General features: G+C 37.7%; 3 protein-coding genes and 1 pseudogene across 3 annotated transcripts; 1 reads left to right on the top strand and 3 right to left on the bottom strand.

Moving 5' to 3' along the window:
• Positions 1 to 1,749: 1,749 nt before the first annotated feature.
• On the bottom strand, positions 1,750 to 4,739 carry LOC121256401 (cucurbitadienol 11-hydroxylase-like). Its single transcript, XM_041157196.1, has 9 exons — positions 4,446 to 4,739; positions 3,884 to 4,214; positions 3,626 to 3,775; positions 3,275 to 3,523; positions 3,095 to 3,184; positions 2,920 to 2,998; positions 2,717 to 2,823; positions 2,470 to 2,597; positions 1,750 to 2,004 (listed from the first exon to the last, which is right to left on the bottom strand). The coding sequence occupies exons 1-9, from the start codon at positions 4,646 to 4,648 to the stop codon at positions 1,911 to 1,913; spliced, it is 1,431 nt and encodes a 476-aa protein (XP_041013130.1). The 5' UTR covers positions 4,649 to 4,739; the 3' UTR covers positions 1,750 to 1,910.
• A 1,940-nt stretch (positions 4,740 to 6,679) lies between these two features.
• LOC121255563 (isocitrate dehydrogenase [NAD] regulatory subunit 1, mitochondrial) lies at positions 6,680 to 13,614 on the bottom strand. The gene is made up of 4 exons (XM_041155933.1): positions 12,935 to 13,614; positions 12,328 to 12,567; positions 7,443 to 7,521; positions 6,680 to 7,128 (listed from the first exon to the last, which is right to left on the bottom strand). Exons 1-4 carry the CDS (start codon positions 13,433 to 13,435, stop codon positions 6,854 to 6,856), a joined length of 1,095 nt encoding a protein of 364 aa, XP_041011867.1. The 5' UTR covers positions 13,436 to 13,614; the 3' UTR covers positions 6,680 to 6,853.
• Positions 13,615 to 16,326: 2,712 nt separating this feature from the next.
• On the bottom strand, positions 16,327 to 19,022 carry LOC121255582 (SEC1 family transport protein SLY1-like). Its single transcript, XM_041155957.1, has 2 exons — positions 18,897 to 19,022; positions 16,327 to 18,553 (listed from the first exon to the last, which is right to left on the bottom strand). The coding sequence occupies exons 1-2, from the start codon at positions 18,925 to 18,927 to the stop codon at positions 16,743 to 16,745; spliced, it is 1,842 nt and encodes a 613-aa protein (XP_041011891.1). The 5' UTR covers positions 18,928 to 19,022; the 3' UTR covers positions 16,327 to 16,742.
• Positions 18,968 to 22,751, top strand: LOC121254363 (annotated as a pseudogene).
• Positions 22,752 to 23,032: the final 281 nt, after the last annotated feature.

Here is a 23,032-nt window from a genome sequence, read left to right as displayed (position 1 = left end):
AAAAGGGGAGGTTCGTTCACCTATGAAACCTTGGGGAGACACCGATTTTAAAGATGAAGTAGTGGCCTCCGCAGGTAAGACGTACAAACCATTGTTAACGGTGCCTTGAAGTAGAACCCTCTGTATTTGTAAATCCATCACAAGAAAACAATCAGAGTAAAATTCAAAATAGACCGAATTATCAGAACAAAACTGACGTACATATAGCAAATTTTTTGTTATTAAAGTAACATGCAAAAGTTTAGAAAGAAGAAAATTACCGGAATGAGTGTGAAGTTGTGCTGAACCAGAGTGTTGTATGGGCATGGTTGAGCCATCTCCAATGCTCACTTGGTCGAAGCTCTGATATGATGATGAATCCAAGTTGAGGTTATTGAAATCAGAAGTAAAATGGTGAGTTGCAGCAGTATTGGGAAACCAAGAATTAATAAAGGAGGAAGGGAAGCCGTGGTGGTACAATTGGCTGATAATGAAGGGGGAGGTGCTGACTGATAATCGTGGTTAAACCTATGATAGCATGAAAGGGCAGTGTGCCCAGGTTTGTTACAAACTTGACAATGAGGGCGATTATCTGGCCAATGGAGGAGGAGGTAGAATTCGTCCGACCTCCTCCACGTCGACCACGAAATCCCCTAGCACCTCTCCCATGATTAGAAGTGTGAGAGGGTGACGTCGGTTTGGAAGTAGTGAGATGGGCAGCAAATGAAGGACCATTGAGGAGAGTATTGGTTTGATGTTGTAGCCGAGACTCATGATTTAAAAGAAAACTATAAATTTGTTGTGGGGAAAGAGGATCGGCACGAGGGGTTAGAGAAGTTACCAAAGCATCATACTCAGTATCGAGTCCTGCAAGTAGATAAATTGAAAAATCAGATGAGGATAATGGCTGACAAGCCGCACCAAACGTAGAGAGAGACTTTACGAGCAGTGGCACACTCAAGGACCTGTGCGAGGACAGGTTCGGATAAAGAAGAGTTTATAACAAACAAAATTCGTTGGTCCAACAACAGCCACTGATTGTATTCAGTGTTGGGTTGGCCGTTGATCATGGTGGGAGGTGTGGGAACCGAACCATCCACATGATCAAACAATTGATGGCCCTTTAGAAAGGGAAGCATATGAGCTTTCCAGAAGAGAAAGTTGTCGATAGTGGGTTTTACAGTAACAAAGTGACTCACAGAGTTGAGTATTGTGGGGATGGGTTGGGAAGATGGATTTTGTGTAGTGGAGATAGAGAGGAGTCATCCGAGGCCATTTGGCTTGTGTTAAAAAAAAAAAAAAAAAAAGACAGTGGTCTTAAGAAGCTCTGGATACCATAATGGAATGAATTTCCAGAATGAATTTCAGGCGTTCGACGAAATACCCAGGAGACTAAACTATATTTTCATTCACTGGTTTCTTACATTCTCGCATGAATTTACAGGCTATATATAGACAAGAATTTCAGCTAACAGAATTACATGGAGGTAGGATTATTTGACACCTGTACGATATTTACAATTCTAGAAGATTCCCTATTTATCTGTTGTGCTTGTACCATGTCTGCTGTGATGCATTTCTGCTGTGCATGCATGATGCCTCCTGCTGTGATGCTTTTGTTATGCGCTGCTATGGTACCTTTGTTATGTGCTCTGTTATGACCCTTTTCTTCTTCCTTGACAGATTTAATATGACCCTTTTCTTCTTCCTTAACAACCAGAAACTAAGGGGAGGGAGAGAGAGTATCCAATTACATCTCGATCTGTATCAGTATCCAATTATTTTTTGTAATATATAGTAATGCCTCGTGTCCATGAATATGAAATTATTTCGTACAAAGTTCAAGTTTTATGTGTCTTACTCTTTTTGAGGCCCTCAAGTTTAGAAAAAAGTTTAAATGGATTTTTTTTTTTTTTTTTAATATGGAAATATTAACTATGTTTCTCCACGAAATTAATGTGGATGCCATCTACAAATCCTAGAACAGGACTTCGAGAAATCTTTCCTCCCTTGACTTTTGTCCACCTGTAAAAAATAAAATGAAAACACAAAAAGGGGCTGATTACATTGTGCATCCATAAACCTTCATTTATTTTTGGCTTCACAATCTAAAGCACAAAAAAGTCTCAATTTACATCCTATATGACCTATACTTTCAATTTGCAAACTAAAATAAGATCTAAGTACTGTTGAAATAAATGAGAATTGGCCACATGACATGACCAACGATCAGATTTCAATGGATGTCGGATAGTGAATCCTATTGATGGTTTAGGTGTAAAATGAAATTTTAGGATGCAAAGTTGAAAATAGTTCATGACAATATGTGGTCAAGAAAATAATTTCCGTTCTTTTATGGCTGATTTCTGTAACCGCATTCCAATAAAAGATTTTAAGAGATGACCACTACTATGTTACAACAAACATGGCAGCAAACAAGTTGTTACAGCAATGGCACGAGTAATAGAATACAAGGAGCATCATTTTTACCTATATTTAGTGACCAAGACATGCAGAAAGGTAGCCATGAAAGTTTTGCTATACTCTGCCCCTGCGCACTGTCTAATTCCTCCTCCGAATGGCATGAAATTCTTAGATACAACATGTGGCTCGAGGTCCTATTTCCATTCATTCAAATAACAAGAGAAAGAATAGGTATCAAAGAATACGACTGCCACCAACAAACAGCAAATGATATAACAAATAGAAGTGTATATAATAACACACGTGTACACACCTGCCAACGCCTTGGATTGAAAGCAAGTGGATCCTTGTATGTGTTTGGGTTCAGTTGGATAGCAGAATTAGCAAGCATGATGGTCCAACCAGCCGGAATTGTATATCCTGGGTAAGCATTTTGCCAATCTTGCATTTACACTTGGTAACCCTATATAACCTTACCCAAAATATGCTCAAGAGCAATATATATGTATTATATACCTTTAAATTCTATATCTTTCAATGCTCTTCGTAGTAAACCAGGAGCAACATTTGCCAACCTAAGAGTTTCATTAATCACCTGCAATCAATTACCACACACCAGAACGTTTGTAAGAAAATTGGGATACTATCATAATACCATGAAAAGAGAGCATGTTGAGATTGTAGAACTGACTCCAAGGGTCAAAGTCATTGACTTGTACTCATCCCAATTTAGTGTGGGATTTGGATCCTCTCTGTTTTGGAGAATTGCCTCGTGCTCGGCCTGATAAAAACCAAACATCAGTGCTACACCATTGCTATGCACATCGAAAAGATTGCAGGCTCGGCTAGAATATGTTTTGTGTATACATACCGTCATCTGTTGTAGAACAGCAGGATGCTCCGCAAGTAACTTGAGAGTCAATGATAATGATGATGAAACCGACTCAAAGCTTGCAAATAAGATCCCAAACAACAAATAGACGAGAAAATCTTCTGTTAAGTAACTCTCCTTTTTCATGTCATCAACAGCCTGATCAAGGAAATCTCCTCCACGTTTCTCGGGTGAAATCATCCTCTCTTTTACCGTGTTCCTTAGCATATTCAATGCTTCCTTTTGGTCCTGAATGAAACGCGAGAATGTTTAAAACAAAACGTATCTAAATAATCTCAAACAAATTCTTCTTCCTAAGAAGTTTATCCTTTTCTCATCATTTTGAATTACCTTCAAACATTTGTGGTACGTAGTACCAGGGATATTCAAGGGAAATGACATAAGACCATCTAAGGTATTTGCAAGCTTCTCACTCATCTTCACAGGCGATTTTTCAGCATCATAACCAAATAACAGCTTGGCAGTGAGATCAAATGTCATCTGCAATTAATCATGTCCAGTCCATCGAAAGACATATTATACCATTAATGCCTTCAGAGTCTAGGCTATAAAAGAAAAGCGTATAATGGGGGAGAAAATGGAACTTACGGCTGAGGCGGCATGCTTCACTTCAACAGAAGGCAGACTTGACCATGTTTGTAGGGTTTTGTTAACATATTCTTCGATTTGAGAAAGCAACGTTTCCTTGAGGTTGTCAATACCAAAGTGATTCAATGTAATACTTCTTACGTACTTGTGGACAAGACCAATGGCATTAGTCTTACTTTCACCATCTTGGTTGAAGAGCTCTGCAAATGAATCCAAGTACCATAGTTCAACCAACCTGCCTTCTTGTTTAGCTAAGTAATGGTTGAACTCAACATCTGTTGATACTATAATAGGCCGACCAGCCACGCTTGTTCGAAATATGGGTCCATATCTGGAAGAAGAAAAAAAAAAGTGGATTACATATTGATGGCTCATCTAATTAGCCATCTGAGTAATGAAATTTGCACCCAATTAGTGAGAAAACGTCTTGATCCCGGTGAAGAGATAAAGAAGAGAAATTAGGGGATCATCGGTGTCAACATGAGAAAGGACGTTTCTAAATAAGGTTGAGAGATCATAGATTAAAAAACATACGCATGCATATATATTATACGTATGATACCTTTCAACTCTCTTTCTGATGAAAGGGTGGAGGTCTAGAGAATAACTGGGAACGATCAACTGAAGGGATTCTCCGATAAGAGGAGGTCCCATGGAACCAGGAGGGAGTACTCCATTGCACTTTGGGTTTCTCCATTTGTTTATCCAGTGAGTAAACCATACTACAATCAATCCAACAACACACAATCCAAAAACTGTCCACATTTTTTATCACTTTTTTTTTTTTTTTTTGATCTTCTGATGATTTTTTCCTACCGTTTATAGAGCGGTTTGCGGATGGAGAGCTCACTTTCCCAAATCCAGAAAGTGGATGTGATATAAGAAGTGGAGGCTTACGGAGCTTACCACCGGAGTCAGGAAGCCATACCTGGGGATAAAAAACGAAATTTATTTTCGAAGTACTAGAGCTTTATTTTTTTATAACCTTAAAAACTTGCTTAACAAATACTATGTTGAGATACTAAACTTACAAGTAGTAAAACTCATGCGGAGATAAATGACCAAAAAAAAAAAAAAACTAACTAATAGTTATGATTATTAACTAAAAACTTTACTATTTATAAGTCGGAGTATAAATATAGATATAAAGATTTTAATGATTAATTACTGGACGATGCTACGTCCACTGCTCCCACTCCCGGGAGTGGGAGCTACATAATTGGTCTTTTTTATTTTGTTGTTTTTTTATATGTAATTTTTAATACTTTTAAATATTTAAAAAAAATAAAAAAATATAATATTATCAAAAAATACTTCCTTAATCATTAAGTAAAAATAAAAATAAAAAATTTCAACAATAACACCAAGCAGTAAAAATCAGTGATGAGAGTATCATTTTTCTTAAAAGATTACAGAAAAATAAGACACTATAGCCACCGCCGGTAGCTCCACTGCTAGTTAGTTACTTTGGTGTTTTTTTTTTTTTTGCTTTTTTTATGTCTTTTTTTAACAATTTTAAATATATTTTTTTAAAAATTTATAATATTAAAAAAATACTTTCTTAATCACAAAGTAAAAAAAAAAAAAATGCGAGCGATAGCGGAGAGCGGTGGGCTAGCATTATTCTTAATTAATGTATAAGAATCATACCGGTTTATTCATTGAAACGATAAACATATCAATAAAAAGAACTTTTTTTTTTTGATTGATTGATAGTTTAAAAGAGATTTGTATTTTCTTTAGAAGAAAAAAAATGCTAAAATAATGGAATTTTCTTCATAAAAGGAAAAATTAATGAATGAATGGGGGACCAGGAAAGAGCTCTGTGAAGAAATCAATGAAAGCTGGATTGGATTGGTGGTGTTAAAATATCTTATTCAAAGATATCTACCAAAAGTGTGGCTGACATTAAAGAGAATGAACAAGAGGATAAAGCATTAAAGTGGCCTCGAATCATAATATATCAGAATAATCCAAACATTCAATTATTATGATTGCAACTCTGAACCACATTTTCGTCTTCCAGACAGTCAAACAAAGCCCCAGAAAGCCACTTGCTCAACGGAACGGAGGAATGTACGTTGAAAAATAGTTTAGTGACAAAAGGATTCAAAAAGAGAAGTAAACATTCAAATTTATGTAATTTGATTTAGTACGTAGATTGTAAAATTATTTTTATTATAAAATAAATTTAACGGATTCTATAATGCTTCGTCAGTTTTTAAGTTTACTTTGTATAATCTTTTTATATTTGTAGTAATTCTCATCTACATTTCCCTTTTTTTTTTTTTTTTTTTTGGACAGGAACATTACCCAAGCGTGTTTGTGTTCAAAATTCATGAATATGGATGGCTTACATAACAACGACTGCCTCTTCAAGAATTTTGACGTAATTTGAGGTATCTCTTTCCATAATTCGGATAATAATTTGGGAAGATCTTAATTATTTAGTAACATTAGATACAGGTTATAGTACCTACTCATGGAGTTCTTCAGGTCTGTTCTCAAATTTAAGTTGTACCAATTGAATTCTGTCAAACAAGAGTAAACCAATATTACACTGCTCTATCGCTACATAAAACATAACAAGGATTAGGAACGCTAAATACACTTCTTTTTATTTCAATGTGAAATATCTTAGGTGTTATTACAGAACACAAACAAAATTGAGTTATAGTGGACAACATTTGTAGGAAAGTAGAAACAATGCCCCTTTTTTTTTCTAATTCAGAAATTGTAAAACGAAAATAAAAACAAGAATATATCGCATGAGTTTTTTTTTTTTTTTTTCCCCCTTTATTACAACCCTCAAGATTTTAGTGTGTACTCATGTTACTTCAAAAAAAAAAATCACACCTTCCGAAAAGCAGGATAATAACAATGATATGGAACTGGAACCACGGGGGAATCGTCAGGAGGAATCAACGGGAACAGGTGATAGCTGAGAATAAGGTGGCAATTCCTAATCAATCAGTCCAGATTAGCAATGACAGCATCCACCACCTCCTGGGTAGTGCTGTCTCCACCAAGATCTTTTGTACGGTACTTGCCCTCATAGATTACACGTTTCACAGCAGTCTCGAGCCGGTCAGCAAATGAAGGAAACTGAAGGTGCCTGAGCATCATGGCTGATGAGAGGAGCAAAGCCACAGGATTGGCCTTATTTTGCTGCACTACCTTATCCTTTCCCACGTTTCCCGCTGAAGCACCTTGCTCAAACACAGCATGATCAGCCCCAGCATTGCCTGTAGCCAGCAAAGACCAAATGAGATACAAGAAATGATCGGAAGATTAAAAAATAGTTAAGATGATTTTTTTTGTCTTTTTACTCTCTTTTTTTTTCATTTTTCTGATCATATATGCTTCAAGCAGACACAAAGAAGGTTTTTTTTTTTTTTTTTTTTTTAAAAAAAAAAATTATCACCCCCTCTCGATCAGATTCATGCCATGAAGAGGCTAAGTTAGTATCTTAACTTTATGAGATCCAAAATCTAATAACTCAGAAAAGCACAGCAAAAACTAGAACTTGTAAGGCTATGAATATGATTAGAGTTAGTACCTCCCGGCATGACACCAGTTCCTCCAGCAATACCAGCTGCTGTGTTCGCCACTAGATTGCCATAAAGATTAGGAGTCACCTACAAAACAAAAACCAGACTCCATCAGTTAGCCAGAACGTGGAGATTGACGAGTTATTAATTAAAGCTTTAATGCACACAAAACGTCATTGGACTAACTGAGAAGTAGAAGAAGAAACACTTGAGATATATAGGATGCTAGATATATGACTTCAGTTATGTCCCCAGCAGGCCAAACAGTAATGAGAATAATGAGCCAAAACCCTTGAAAGAAAGGAATGTATTGATAATTCAATAAATACCCAAGGCGATTGAACCATCAATTAGAGCAGAAAGAACATGATTGAGGGGGGAAAAAAAGCGTAAATAAACTTTTCATCCTCCAACTAATAGGCATTTTACACTTTGCATCCCAAACAACCAATAATGACACATTCCACTCTCAAACAAACAAAATGGTGGAGCTTCAGAATTTTTTTGTAAACACATTATTGGGATACGCAAATTTTTGTGCACACATAAATGTACGAAGTTCTTCCATAAAGTGGCTAATTCATATGGGTGCATCAACACTATTGAGACACTTCACTCAGGTACTCAAGTGCTCTATTCCCCCTCTGAATTAGAAAACCATATTGTGCATTATTACGAGAACCTCCTCACAGAACCGGCTTGTTAGAGGCCAAAGCTTAATGATTTGTTATTTGAGTCTATTGATTCGCAGAGTACGAGTTGGTTGGAAATACCTTTTAAAGAAGACAAGATTTATAAGGTCATTCGTGGTATGGCCAAGGACAAAGCGCCGGGTTTGGATGGCTTTTCAACGAGATTGTTTCAAGCTTGTTGGGATATTGTGAAATGTGATGTTATGCAAGTTTTCCTCGAATTCCACTCTTCCAAGAAGTTTGAGAAATGTCTCAATACGATGTTCATTGCTCTCATACCGAAGAAACATGGGGCTACAACAATTGAGGATTTTCGCCTCATAAGCCTTGTGAGTGGAGTATACAAGATCATTTCAAAGGTTTTTGCTAATCGGCTAAGTCCGATATTGGACCAAATTATTTCTACGCCTCAAAATGCATTTGTTCGGGAGAGACAAATCCTTGATTCGGTTCTCATTGCCAATAAGTGCTTGGATCATAGGTTGCGAGAGGGAGTTCCAGATATTCTATGCAAGCTTGACATGGAAAAAGCATACAATCAAGTGAATTGGGAATTTCTTTTAAACTTGCTCGAGAGGTGTGGCTTTGGTGATAGGTGGATTTCATGAATTCGACATTGTGCTTCTACCGCTCGCTTCTCAGTGCTAGTTAATGGCACCCCTGCTGGATTTTTTAACAGTTCTCGTGGATTGAGGCAAAGGGATCCATTGTCGCCTCTTCTTTTTGTTATTGTTATGGAGGCACTTGGCCGGATGGTGAAGGATGCTGTTGGAGGAGGTTTTCTATCTGGATTTTCGGTGGGTAATGGTACTAATGGCTCTATCATAATCTTACATCTCTTATTCACAGATGATACTGTCATTTTTTGTGAAGCGGTTTATGGCCAGATTCAAACTTTACGAGCACTTTTGTTATGTTTTGAACCGTGTTGGGACTTAAGGTGAACCTTGGTAAGTCTAAGATGGTTGCGGTGAGCATGGTGCCCAATATCAACAGACTGGCGAGCCTTTTTTTTTTTTTTTTTTTTTATAAGTAAGAGATGAATATTATATATATGAAAGAAGTAGACATAGCCCTTGTACACATGAAGTATACAAAGACCCCTAATTACATTCTAAAAGCGATAAATTAAAGACAAGAAATCATGAACATTATCCACATGCAATACAATAGCGGAAAACCAGCACATTAAAGTGGAGAAAAAAATTCTTCAACTCGGCCATTGTGCGTTCCTTATCTTCGAAGCATCGCGCATTCCTTTCTGTCCAAATGCACCACATAATGCACAACGGAATCATCTTCCACATTGCAACCACTTGATGACAGCCTTGCAACTTTCTCCAACAACCCCCAACGAATCCACCACCCTCCTAGGCATAACCCAAGCAACATCAACCCTTTGAAAAGTCTCATCCCACAACACCCTAGCTACCTTCTAGATCGTAAAGTGTCTTCTTTGCCTATGAAATATTTGGGCCTCCCGTTGGGAGCGACTTTTAAGGCTAGAGCTATTTGGGATGGGGTTGTGGAGAAAGTAGAAAAAAAGCTAGCTGGTTGGAAATTGTTGTATTTATCGAAAGGGGGTCGACTCACATCAATTAAGAGCACTTTAACTAACCTCCCCACCTATTTTTTATCTCTATTTCCTTTACCTACAGGGGTGGCGAATAGGATTGAGAAATTATTTCGGGCATTTTGTGTTTTTTTTTTTTTTTTTTGGGGGGGGGGGGGGGAGGGGAGTATGGCGTGGGCTTAAGGAAATTTATTAGGAGGAGATGGCAGAGTTTTGAAAATCATATCCGTTTTGTGGCTAGAGAGGGTACCAGAATCAGGTTTTGGCATAATGTTTAGTGTGGAGATCGCACACTTGATGGCCTTTCCAGCTCTCTATTGTATTTCAGCTAACAGGGATGCTTCTTCTCTATTGTATTGCGAGTATTTTATCAAAGTTCTCACCAGTGGAATGTCCTATTTAATAGGGATATTCATGATTGGGAATTGCACACTGTTTCAAAATTTTTCAGGTTGATATACTCCACAAGAAACACTACAGCACAGGGGAGATAGGATGCAGTGGAGGCCTAATGGCAGCAAGAAGTGTTCAGTCATGACATATTACAAAATAATTGGCATCACAAGGTAATGTTCCCTTCCCTTGGAAGAATATTTGGAGGTCTCGTGTGCCTTCTAAAGTAGTTTTCTTCGTATGGACTGCTGCTCTTGGGAAGATTTTGACCACGGACAACTTGAGGAAGAGAGGGCTCATTGTAATGGATTGGAGCTATTTGTGTAAAAAGCATGGAGAATCAGTGGATCACTTACTATTGCATTGGGAGGTGACAAGGGTGTTGTGGGATGAGATCTTTAGAAGAGTTAATGTCACTTGGGTAACGCCATTGAGGGTGGTTGATTTACTGGCTTGTTGGAAGGAGATTCAAGGCTGTCCTCAAGTGGCAGCAGTGTGGAAGATGTTTCTGTTGTGCATTATGTGGTGTACTTGGTTGGAAATGAATGAGCGGTGCTTTGAAGATAGGGAGCACACAATGGTGGAGCTTCAAAATTTTTTTGTACACACATTATTGCTTTGGTTTTCAACCATTGTGCTTAATGGAAACAATGCTCATGACTTCTTGTCTTTAATCTATCGATCCTAGAATGTATTTAGGTGTTCTTTTGTATACCTCCTGTGTACACAGGCTATGCTTATTTCATTCCCATCAATAAAATTTACTTCTTACTTAAAAAAAAATAAATAAATTAAAAAAAAATAACAACAATAACCAAAAAGTTTCAACGCACACCCTCTGTTAAGATCTGACAGTCAAGATTGTGCTACATCACCCATTTTTCATTCATTGTAACACACAGAACTGGATGAGTGTTATCTGCCAGTTTTCTATGGTTGGAGGGATCCAATTTGTTGGTGTGGGTATTTTGAGTGTAAAGTGTAAAACACATATCAGTTAAACTACAGAAGAACAACATTTTGATATCATCAAACCAACAAAATCTTAGCTTACATATTCTCCAAATAAGTCAATATAAGCAGATTATTTGGCACTGGAGCACAACAATGCGATTCAAGCTAGGTCCATCTTAAGCATTCCATCATCAAGCATTTTTGTTTTTAGGTTTCCACCCCCGTTAGAGCACATCTATACGGTACTACAGTATACTCCAGAATCTCACTGGCTCAACCACTCTCGCACTTTTCTATATCCTATCGTCTTAATTTAAGTTGAAAGGGTCTCACAGTACAAAAAACACACCTACATAAAATATTCAGTGGAGTTGAGCCAATTAGAGTGTTTCTGGTGCTCAGCTTCCTAACTTAAAACTCCAGCCCTAGTTACCTTTGGAAAGAAAAAAGAACAAAGAAAAACTAAGGCACAAGGGATGATAGTTTCTTTTGTGAGCATATGGATTTGTATGAGATTCTCCACAAGCCAAGCCAAAGTTAATACATGCAGCTCAACAGGTTTGTATCTCTCGTCCAACTTTTTTCTCTTTTAATCCGGTACCAAAAAATAATATGATTACCACTTCAAAAAATCCAATCCATGAATACACTTAGGCGTCCTTTGGTTACGCAGTTCAGACGAGATGAGATGTTTTGTTGAAAGTTGAATAAAATATTGTTAGAATATAATTTTTTAATATTATTTTTATTTTGGGATTTGGAAAAGTTGAATTGTCTATTATATTTTGTGTGGGAGTTTGGAAAAATTGTAATGATGAGATGAGATGGTTTTGTGCATCCAAACCGGGCCTCAACTTTCATCTTTTTTATGTGAGTAGTGACTATAGTAAAATCAATCCAACACTTCACATCGTGGTCATGTCCACACAGTTTTTCACTATATAAAAGGCAGAGCCCATCTAAAACTAGAACCCTATATCTATCCATGCTCATCAACTTGACAGCCATGAGAAATCAAAGAGAAAGGCCATCTCTAATATCAACCACAAAAGTATTTGTACCTTGTTACATCATTGGTAACCATTTTTTTTATAAACCTCATCTTATACAACTATACTTCAGAGTCAGTTTAATATAGAAATGCATTGGTCCTCAAAAATTTCATCGTGTAATATGAAGTCCACCTAAAATAAATACTTATAAAAAAAAAAAAGTCCACCTAAAATAAATGAGAGCTTCCATATTAGAACTGAAAAGAAGAAGTTTTCACGAGTCACATACCATAACATCAAATTGCTCGGGCTTCGAAACCAGTTGCATGCAGCAGTTGTCCACAATAATCTCATTGTAATTGATACTGGGATATTTGGTAGCAACCTCCCGGCAAGACTCTAGAAACAAACCATCTGCAAGTTTCATAATGTTGGCTTTGTGGACAGCCGTCACCTGTTTCCTGTTGTTTAGGTATGCATACTCAAAGGCGTATTTTGCAATACGTTCTGAGCAGAACTTTGTTATCACCTAAGCCAAATAGGATCGTTTAGCAAGGAAAACCGTCCCTAGGATATGAACTAAAACAACTTTTTTTCCCTATTTGACGAATGTGTACAAACCAATGTGTCAAGACTACAATGGAAAATTCCCTTGATAATCAATATATGATCCAACACAAGCCAAATAACTCAAAACAAAGATATATCATAGTTTTTCATCAAATGACTCGTATTATGAAACTTCAACGTGAAAGATAGAAAATTTAAGCATATTATGAAATACAATTATCTGAGACTTAATTTATTAAAAAAAAAAAAAACAATTATCTGAGATTCAAATTCTGAACCATTAGCTATCAGATAAATTTTAAAAAGTCCTAATTCTTAGACTTTACCTTGAGGCTTTCGACGACGCCGGGGACCACCTCGTGCTCGAGCCCCGAGTACTCCCCCTCGGTGTTCTCCCTAATCACAACGATATCCACGTTCTCGTGCCGTGTGGGAAGGCCAGGGAGATTAAAGCAATTCACAAGCGAGGCGTAGAGGTCGAGCTCCTTCCGAAGCTGAACATTGAGCGAGCTCACTCCACCGCCGACCGGTGTCCTCAGCCCCCCCTTCAAGCAAACATTGTTCTTCCGAATCGAATCGATCACCTCCTGCGGGACCCGGTTCATGTCGCCGTGCACGTCGTACCGCTCGAAGTACACCGGCGCGTGCATCGCCTCCATCACCTGCTCCACCGCGTTCGTCACCAGCGGGCCCACGCCGTCCCCCGGGATCAACGTCACCGGGCGTGGCTCCCCGTCGCCCGGTCGGGGCATGTAGGTCACGGATCGACTCCATGTGGGGCGCGGGGCGGTTAGCCGCTTCAGGATAGGGAGGGCTCGGCGGGCCATGTGTAGCGGAAGGGAAGATTAATGTGAATGTTCAGGGGTTAGGTTAAGCCACTGGACTTTTTGGAGACTGGGTACGAGACGTTGTAGAGGCGAAGCGCGTGGATTGATTGATTGATCAGCTTGGTACCTTTTCCCGTTTTGCAGTTATGCCCCTCTTTTTACGACTTTTTTCGATTCTGTCCCTCCTTTTTGTGAACTTAATTAGAGGTTGGATTGATAAATTGAATTAAGTTTTGGAAATGAGAAATGTTTAGCGATTGTGTTTTATTTTTATTGTTAAACTAAATTTAACGGGTATCTTATAAAATTAAGATAATTAATAAATTTATTTTTATTAAATCTGCTATAGCTATTCTATTTTTTAAAAGAAAATTATTTTTGCAATTCAGTATAAAGACAGTGTATAAAAAATTTATTAAAGATAAATTTTAAATTTTAAAAACTAAATTTTATAATTTAAGTAATGTGAATAGTATATTCTATACACCGATGTAAAAATAGAATAACTTTAATTTTTAATATAAATTATATAATTAATGTCGAATTCACAAATTGTAATAAAAATTCCTAGTCTAATCTAACCAGTCAATTTAAAATTGTATCAAATAAAGTTTGAATTATATCATTATATATATATATACACACAATCTTAATCTAAATTCTAACCCATTTTATTAAAAGAATCAGTCCCCATTCCCAAGCTAATCTATTATTTCATATTGTAATTTGTGTGGAATTCGGGGATGGTACAATAAACTGAGGCTTATGCATGTTTTGTGTTGCCCAGTTTGGACTTTTTACAACCTTAATAATAGTCACGATATGAATTTAGGACATGTTTGGATAAGAAAAATTATTCTTATCAATAACTGTTTACCATCCCAAACCTCATGTCCTATGAAAACACCCTTATATTCTATGAAAAACACCACACACTATGAAAAACCTATAGGTGTAGGTAGGGGTGAACGAAAAGGCCGCCGACCTGACCCCACCCGCTCCGCTTGTGTTCCGAAACGAAAATTGAATACTCGTTACCCGATTCTTTTTTAAATGGGTAATACCCATTTATCCAATTTAGTCTAAAACGCAGTCGCTTTTTCTTTCACCAAATCACGTTTGAGACTCTCAGCCCTCCTCTTTTTTCTCCTGCTCGACACTCACTCTCTCCCTTGTAGAGTTGCAGGTTCACAGCAGTTGCTCTTCTCCTTGCAGCCTCACTTTCTCCATCGCAACTGACTCTTGCAACTCTCACTCTCTCCATCACAACTCATAATCAAGGTCAATGGTTTGTCGTTTGGTTATTAGAACAAAATATTGTCGTTTGGTTTGGATCTAGGACTTGAAATTAAAGTTTTTCTTCTTTGCATAATTTAGGACGTTGCTTTGTCAGTTGGTTATTCATGGGTGTTCTGGTGGCTAAATAGGGCTACATTTTCGTGGGTTTATGGGTGTTTGGATGGTTGGAAAACAGAATCTTGCTCCCTTGCAAGAGATTAGTTTGCGAATTCGTTAGTCGTGGGTTTATGGGTATTGGAGTATTTTTTTTTATGAAGGAATTAACTATACTGAATATTTTCTAATATATTGATAGGTTTTTTCCAAGTTTGGTTTTACAATGAGGTAAAACCTCTCTAAATGGAGTGGATCATGCTAGTTGTTTCCTACAATCTGATTCTGAGAAGTAAAAAACTCTACAATATGATTCTGAGACGTAGAAAGCATCCTTACCCTAGCTAAAGAATGGTTGCCTACAACATCGATCGCAGACAGAATGTCTCTGTTCCAAACACAACTTAGAACCATTTGCAGCACAAGAAGACGATAATAAAAATTATAATGTTGCCTGTGAACATTAATAAAGTTATAATCTCTAATTATAATTCATTGATAACTGGTTGAGGAGACGAGCAATCGGAAACAGAGCTTATTGGGTCGGAATACCCGTTTTCCGGGTCGGGTAATCGGATAACAATTCAAACGTTTAATAAGAAATGGCTGGTCGGGTCGGGTCGGGTCGGGTCGGGTCAAGAATACTGTTTATCGGGTCGGATGAACAGCCAACCTGGCACAATCTTCGTGAATAGTACCTCAATTTGGTCCAAACTTGCAGGAAACACGAAAGAATAAGTTTTGAAGGCACTTCAGCATGAACGACCAACCGTGTCAAGTGCGCGTACAGATGATAGTTACCAGCTACAAGAACTCGAGCTCCAACTAAATTTCCAGCAACCAAACTGCACTTCCCTTCTTTGCCAGCATAAATTTCGTATTCCCCTGCTTCCTAAGTAAACATAACAAACCCTTGTGTTCTCAAACTTTTGTGAGAACAGAACTCTTAATAAAAAATACTCAGTTTCCTAATATTCTCTACCTCTCAAGAGCCAACAGATAGATACATATTCTATTGCAGATTGTTTTGAAAGCTAGATTAGTCAATAACCTTTTGGCTTTTAAGTTTTACGATGAGAAACAGAGAAAGCACCGCATCCCCATCAAAGCATTACCAACCAACAGCTCAATAACTTTCTCACTCACGTATCTGATACCATCACTACCATCGAAAGCCTACATCTGCCACCAAAAACGCCAACATTGGGTATAATTATGTCTAACTCCTCCACAAACTAGTCTTCAACCCCAAAAAAATGAATGCTCAATCCCACCACCATTAATGTGTACATTGTATACGAGCAAGTGGCCCAGACCTACTTGTATAAGCTCTGGTCAAATTACACTCGTACTGGCCTATAGAAAGTATCAACCATCCACAAATTTAACTTATAAAGTTGTGGATGCAGAAATGAATCTTCCAAACAAATTGAAATTATCCTATACAGTGAAATACCTTTCACTGGCAAATGTTAATCAACAATAAGGTGGCGCTCATATTAATGCATGGAATGAATTGATATGATTCTCAAAAGTTTAGTTCTCAAGTACAGCAAAGAACAGTAGAAACAGAAAATTTTCTAACAAACAGATACTAATAAACACAAATATGGCTTTTCAATGGTGGAAACCTAAATGCTATGATGAAAGGTAAAAAATGGCATACACTTCAAGTTCGAGATCCTCAAAGACAGTCGATTCAAGTCTCGTTTGAAGATTAGCATGAATGCCTCAGAATAGGAAAAAAAAAAAAAAAGACATGGATTGCACAACAATCTCTGCATCAATTCTGAGACAACCAGATTCAAATATATATTCAATTCTCCACACTATGTCCTCAACTTCGTACATAGCCTGTGTCATATCCATAAACTGTCAGACAGCAATCTTTAACGACCAATAACACACATCTGTATCACTGAGTTGGAGCAGCAGCATTACTCCCAAATCCCATCTTATGCCCCAGCAGTGTAAGCTGCTCAACAAACTCCACTCCTGTGAGAATTTCTGTTGCTCCATATATAACATGCTTGACAGGTTGCTGACGCTGTGCAAACTCTTGCAAGCTCCCATACTCAACATAATTACCACCACCAATCATGAAGACAATAGCTTCCTTAAATGGTCCTCTTATATGACTAGCACCAGAACTTGACTTGGGAGCACGGGGATCAAATACTAGGTAACTATCAATTTCAGGGTTAGGTTTCCCGTCCATCAAGAGTTCCACTGTCCTTGTCAATGCCAGTTGCCTATCGCTAGATAACAGATTCTTCACACCTGCTGTCACAGCATAGAATTTCTCAGCCCAGTCTACAATGTTATTTCTGCTAGCTGAATTTGTTGTTGCCATTGAGGCATTCAACGACTTCAATTTTTTCACATACTGAAATGCACTAGTATCAACCTCGAACTCTCTAAGTGCAACTTCCACTGATTCTACTTCTGACTGATTAATGTTTTCTGAAGAGATCAGATACATGACAGCAAACCGCAGCTTATCCATCTTTGTCCCTTTCCCTCTGAGCACACCAAGCAGCTCATTCCGATCAATATTCCCTCGGACCAGCATGTCATTCTCCTTTTTCGCATAAGAATCAAGCGACCTCTCCTTGATCTCACCCAACAAAACAGTTGCAATATTGGTGTGCTTATCTATAACCTGCTTCCGCTCTGTTAACTCAGGCAGTGAGTTCACTGCATTCATCAAATGCTTTGTGTTCCCCATTAAGTCTGTCCCATCAAACTCAGCCCCATCAGTCCCACCAGTCCTTTTATTCACTTCATCAACATCTTTCTTATACTTATTCAATTGAGACTCAATCTCCACTGCAACTTCAGGAAATTCAAGTGACCCATTTACCACCCAAAAGGGATCTGAACTATCCAACTCATATGACCTCATCCCACCCTTCTCACCTTGAACACTTAACCTATTGAGCCTCAATCCAAGAACATCATGAACAAGAGCTCGGTACCTAAAATCGTGCTGTATCCCGACTGACAATTCAAAATTCCTATCAAATATACACAAAATTGGTCTCTGGAAAGAGCTCATAAAACTCCCACCTTCTGTAAACAAATTGTTCTTTGACAACAAATGGTCCCGCAGTCTCTGATCCAATGCAGAAGCAACCATTTCAGCCGGCCCACCACGTGGGCACCTGATTATCGGAACCACGGCTAGGGTAGCCAAAACACAGAATAACCCAGTAACAATCCTCTCCACAATCTCTTCAATCTCACGATCCCCAGCAGACGGATGATTTAATTGCACATAACTGGACTTCTGGGCCAATGAAAACAAGCTATCCTCCAACGTCACAAACTCCAAATATTGATCATGCACCTTCGAAATCTGATTTATCGAATCTGAATTCAAAGTCCCAGATGCAAGTTCTTCAAGAAGCGGGCGAGGAATAGAGGAGGAGAAATTGAGATGGAAACTATCATAGAGTGACCGGGACGCGTCAGCAATGACCCGCTGAATATTGGCTTGATTTGGTTGGACAAAATATACTGCGGGCACTCCATGGACTGGCTTTCTATCCTTATCGATAAGAAAGTAGAGGGTCACGCCGTGTTTCCGAAGGTCCTTAACGTGGATCAATGGGGAAAGAATGTTTTGGCAAAACTTATCGTAGATTAAGATCTTGTAAACTTCTTCATTTGCGGTGCCCGTTGCGTTCACTGGTTGGTTCAGATTCAACATTCGAGCAATACATTCTGAACACAAAAAGCCATAGATATCCAAATTCACGAACATATACGCACAAAACTCACACAATTTTTCTTTTCTTTTCTTTTTTTTTTTTTTTTGATAGGGAAGATGCACACCGATAATACATGGGTTATTGTTTAATTACGAGAATAAAAATCCTAACCAATATATCCCATTTGGGTTCCTCTTTTATTCTAAGCTATACGAAATAATAGATGAAATTAGGCGAATACGGGCTAAAAATCAAAGAAACAAAATGGGTTTTCGATTAATTGTTGGAGTTACAATTTAGGCTTTTATTTGAAGGAGCAAAGATCTAAATCAAGAATAGGATCCAGAGAGAGATACCTGTGTGCTTTTGACGAAGATTGAGAGCCATGAATGTAAAATCTGTTCCGCGCGATTGATTTTAGCTTTCTATGCAAGTAAAATGGATTCCTGAGCGCTGCAATTCGAGGGGCTCGGCGTCTGAGATTGCAGAAGGAAGAAAATGTTCCTCTGCGGTGAATTTATTACAGTACCTTCTAACATCCAGTAATATCTTTCCACGTCATAAATCAAGAAAATTAGAGGAAGAAAAAAAATAGAGAAAAAAAAAATGGGACTCATACAAACTATATGTTAAAAAAAAAAAAAAAAATTATAATAATATTTTTTTTTAAAATGATACGTATTTTCTTTTTTATCTTCGTTGACAGCACAGACAGTCCCCGCTCAATACTCAAATACAGTTTCTCATTATACAGACTCGTAGATGACCAGGTTGTGAGTGGGAACTCGGAGCTTGGGAACAATAGGAAGAGAGCTGTGGAATTTGGCGACGTGCGCAACAGATACTGGGTTCTGAGGCACAGCAAGAGCATTCCAAACGAGAAAGGCCTTATTGTCTCATCCATGGTTCGTCTCTTTCGAATTTTCGTTCTTTTTTTTTTATTAAAAAGTATTTCTTGTTATATTCTGCAATAAACAAAATTGCAGATTTTGTGGATGTTTGTATAATGTATACTGAGCTTCATATGTAATTTCCCCAGTCCAAAACAAGATATGAATTCCGCATAAATGGGGGATTAGCTATTCGATTTTTAACTGGTATTGCCCAACTTTCTTGAGAAGGCTGTTTTCAAGCGTTAATCTTGTTTTTCTCTTTCTATAAAGAAAAAAGGAATTATATTTGGGAGATATTCGGATAGACACAGCAAAACCTGCCAAAAAGCCATTCATTTAGTTCATTCATTGTAGTCAACAATGAGGCTTGGTTCATTTAGTTTTATCTTTTGTAAGAAAGTAGATTTCTTTATGTTATGACTGGTTTTGTCACCAGTGTTCCTAGATCTTAGGACGCATTTTTGGGGGATATGATCTTAGAAATTACATTTGTTCACAGAATTTGGAGTCCACATCAAGTTATTAACCGGTGGCTAGCATACTAACAGGAAAATGGTACGCGTGCTGAATTTCAATTGGCATCTGAAGGGGTTCAGCAAGCGGAATTGGCTGGAGAGTTATTTCTAAAGGTGGTTGTTTATGATTCATGATTTTCGGTTTGAAGTCTATCTTTAATCCATCTCATGCTCCATTCTGCCTTTCATCCAATATGACTGCAATCCCTTTTTACTAAATTTGTTAGGTTCCAAACTATCCTATGGGTTTTTGTTAGTGGCTGATGTGTGCATGAATATATATATGAATATATATATATATGAATATATATATATATATTATATATTTGAGTGTCTCTTTACTGACTAGTTGATAAAACTTATGAAATCATTATCATCCTATAATAGCTATAGATCCTTTAGATGTTGAAGCTTGTACTATTATCTACTGAGTTTATTTGAGCTATATAAAAAATTGTGGAGAGTTTTAATTTCAATGGGAAGCTGCATTTTTCACCCTCAAACTACATAATTTTTTCAAACTGCATCATAAACTATCAAAACCATTAATTTGCATCCTTAACCCCTTGAGGTTGGCTCAAGTGGTAAAGGCCTTGGGCTTGGGGGTATGCTCCCCCAGGTCTAAGGTTCAAATCTCATTGAGTGCAAACAATCTCTAGGTGCCATCAGATTGGGGGACTTTCCCCTTGAATTACTCGAGGTGCACTTGCGGGAAACTCCTTGCCGAGGGCCTGTGCACTCCCGAGATTAGTCGAGGCGCTGTTTCTAAACACCCGGTGCCAATCAAAAAATAAAAAAAAAATTGCATCCTTAACCACCGAATTTTGGTTATTCGCACACTCAGTCAAGATTTGATAATATCGATGAAAAATAAATAAGACGCATGACACAATCATAAAACTCAAATGTTAATTGAAGGTACAGACTGCCAAAATTCCATTGTTTAGGATGCAATTGGTATTTTTGATAGTTTAGGGTGTAGATAAAAAAAATTGGTGGTCAGAAGAATGTTAAATGCTGTTTTCTTAAATTTAACTAAATCTTGTAAGGGTGTCTTACAGATGTGACTAGCACATCCTTAGGTTATGACACAGGTGGTTAACACTAGCAATAAGAGCATTTAAAAAAAAAATGTGGTAGTCAGAGTGTTAAATGCAATTTACTTTAGCATACCAATTGACATATGGAGATAAAGAAATGGTTCTACATAGCTCTGGTGGGGATTGGCATTTTGCATTTACTCTGTTCACCTTCACTTTGCCCATTCCTTGATGTATCATTCTATGCACTATAGTTATTTGAAAAAAATAAAATAAAATTTAATTTTGAATCTTGCAGGCACTAAAGGCAAATAACATGCCGCTTGAAAATGTCCGCATTTCTTACTCTCCCTTTTCAAGAACAATTCACACTTCTAAGGTTGTTGCATCCATGTTGAATCTTCCATTTGAAGGTCCTCAATGTAAGGTAGGTTATTCCACCCTCCTATATGTGTAATATATCAAGGTTTCTAAGCATTTGTTAAGCATAAATGAAAGAGATTATATGATACAAAGAAATTTTACTCGCAATATCTTTAAAACAATGTCGGCCATGTGCATTGCTCACGTCGTAGTGGCATGGGGTTTGGGCAGGTTCTAGGTCCAAGTTTAAGAACAAGAGTTATTTGAAACTTGTTCTCGCTCTAATCGCCAATTTTTCTCTTCAAAACGTAGCAAGCTTTTTCACCCCTCACCTTATATTTTTCTCTGCGCTGATTGAATAGATTTTGCTGGACAGGCAATGGAAGATCTTCGAGAACGCTTCTTTGGTCCTTCACTAGAACTTACGTCACATGATAAAGTAAGTGACTATTGGTGGTGCTTGACACATAGTTTTTGCCAAAGGGAGGATGGCAGATTGAGGGATCTTGGGTCTGATATAAATACAATTGCAATGACTTGCTAAAAGGAACAAAAACAATATGGAACTATAGTGTATAGAATCATTAATGCTGTAGTAGGATCAGTATTTGGGTTTACTCCACAATATACCCAATGCTAAAGTATATACTTTTTATGCCATTTCCAATTAGTGATTTCGTAAACTTCTGTTTGCTCTTGCTAACAGTATCAAGAGATATGGGCTCTTGATGAAAAAGATCCCTTCATGCGGCCGGATGGTGGGGAAAGTGTTAATGATGTTGCTTCTAGGCTTTCAAAAGCTATGGCAACTATGGAGTCAGAATTTCTGGGGTAATTATTATATCTATCACCATTTCGTTACTTGCATTACTTTCATGTTTGCAGCTTGCTTTCGATGATATTATTATTCTGTCTACAATAATTCTATTAATATCCTACTTGCCAGGATAAACAATTCTACCATTATTCTCTGTGCTGGAAGCTCTGCTTCTCTTTTGTGAGGCTACTTGCTATAAGTAGGCTATGGCTGTTTCAAAATCCCTGGAGTAACAATCAGTCCAGTGCAATTACCACGTTCGTCTAAGTGTAACTGTAACAAATTCTGCCCCAGCTTTAAATGGCGTTCTTATTAATTTTCTTTCCAAGAAAGGAAATGTAAATGTTCCTCATGTGTAAATGATTGCATAATGTTCATTCTGCAGATGCGCAGTGTTAATTGTCAGCCATGGGGATACTCTACAAATCCTGCAGACACTACTCCTCAATGCGGTTACGCAGAGCTTGGCATCCAGTGGTAATGACTTGGCAGAGAGAGTTGAAGCAGTTAGAGTGCCTTCTATCTTGTCACACAGCACCGGAAATTTGCCCTCCTCACTGGAGAGCTCCGTGCAGTTATATGAATTTGGAAATACTAGCCTTGGAGCCATGGCTATGGACCTTGACTGGATATACAATAGATTATTGCGAGAGTCAGATTCCTGGGAAAATTATTGTACATTACATATTTTTCCATTTTTTGCCTTGAACTCGTGCTTTCTTCAGGAGTTTATTCAATAGAAAGCTATACAACAGGTGTGTAAATTCTGAAGCAAAATACTCTCCTTGTTTGGGTGATTTTCTGTATAAAACAAAGATTATTTAAAGATTTTCCAGGTTTCTTGACAAAAAGCATGCAAAACTT

This window comes from Juglans microcarpa x Juglans regia, chromosome 3D (genome assembly GCF_004785595.1).
Source record: "Juglans microcarpa x Juglans regia isolate MS1-56 chromosome 3D, Jm3101_v1.0, whole genome shotgun sequence".
Taxonomy (NCBI): domain Eukaryota; kingdom Viridiplantae; phylum Streptophyta; class Magnoliopsida; order Fagales; family Juglandaceae; genus Juglans; species Juglans microcarpa x Juglans regia.
Note: the sequence above shows the minus strand (reverse complement) of the source record. Positions and strands in the feature narration are given on the sequence as shown.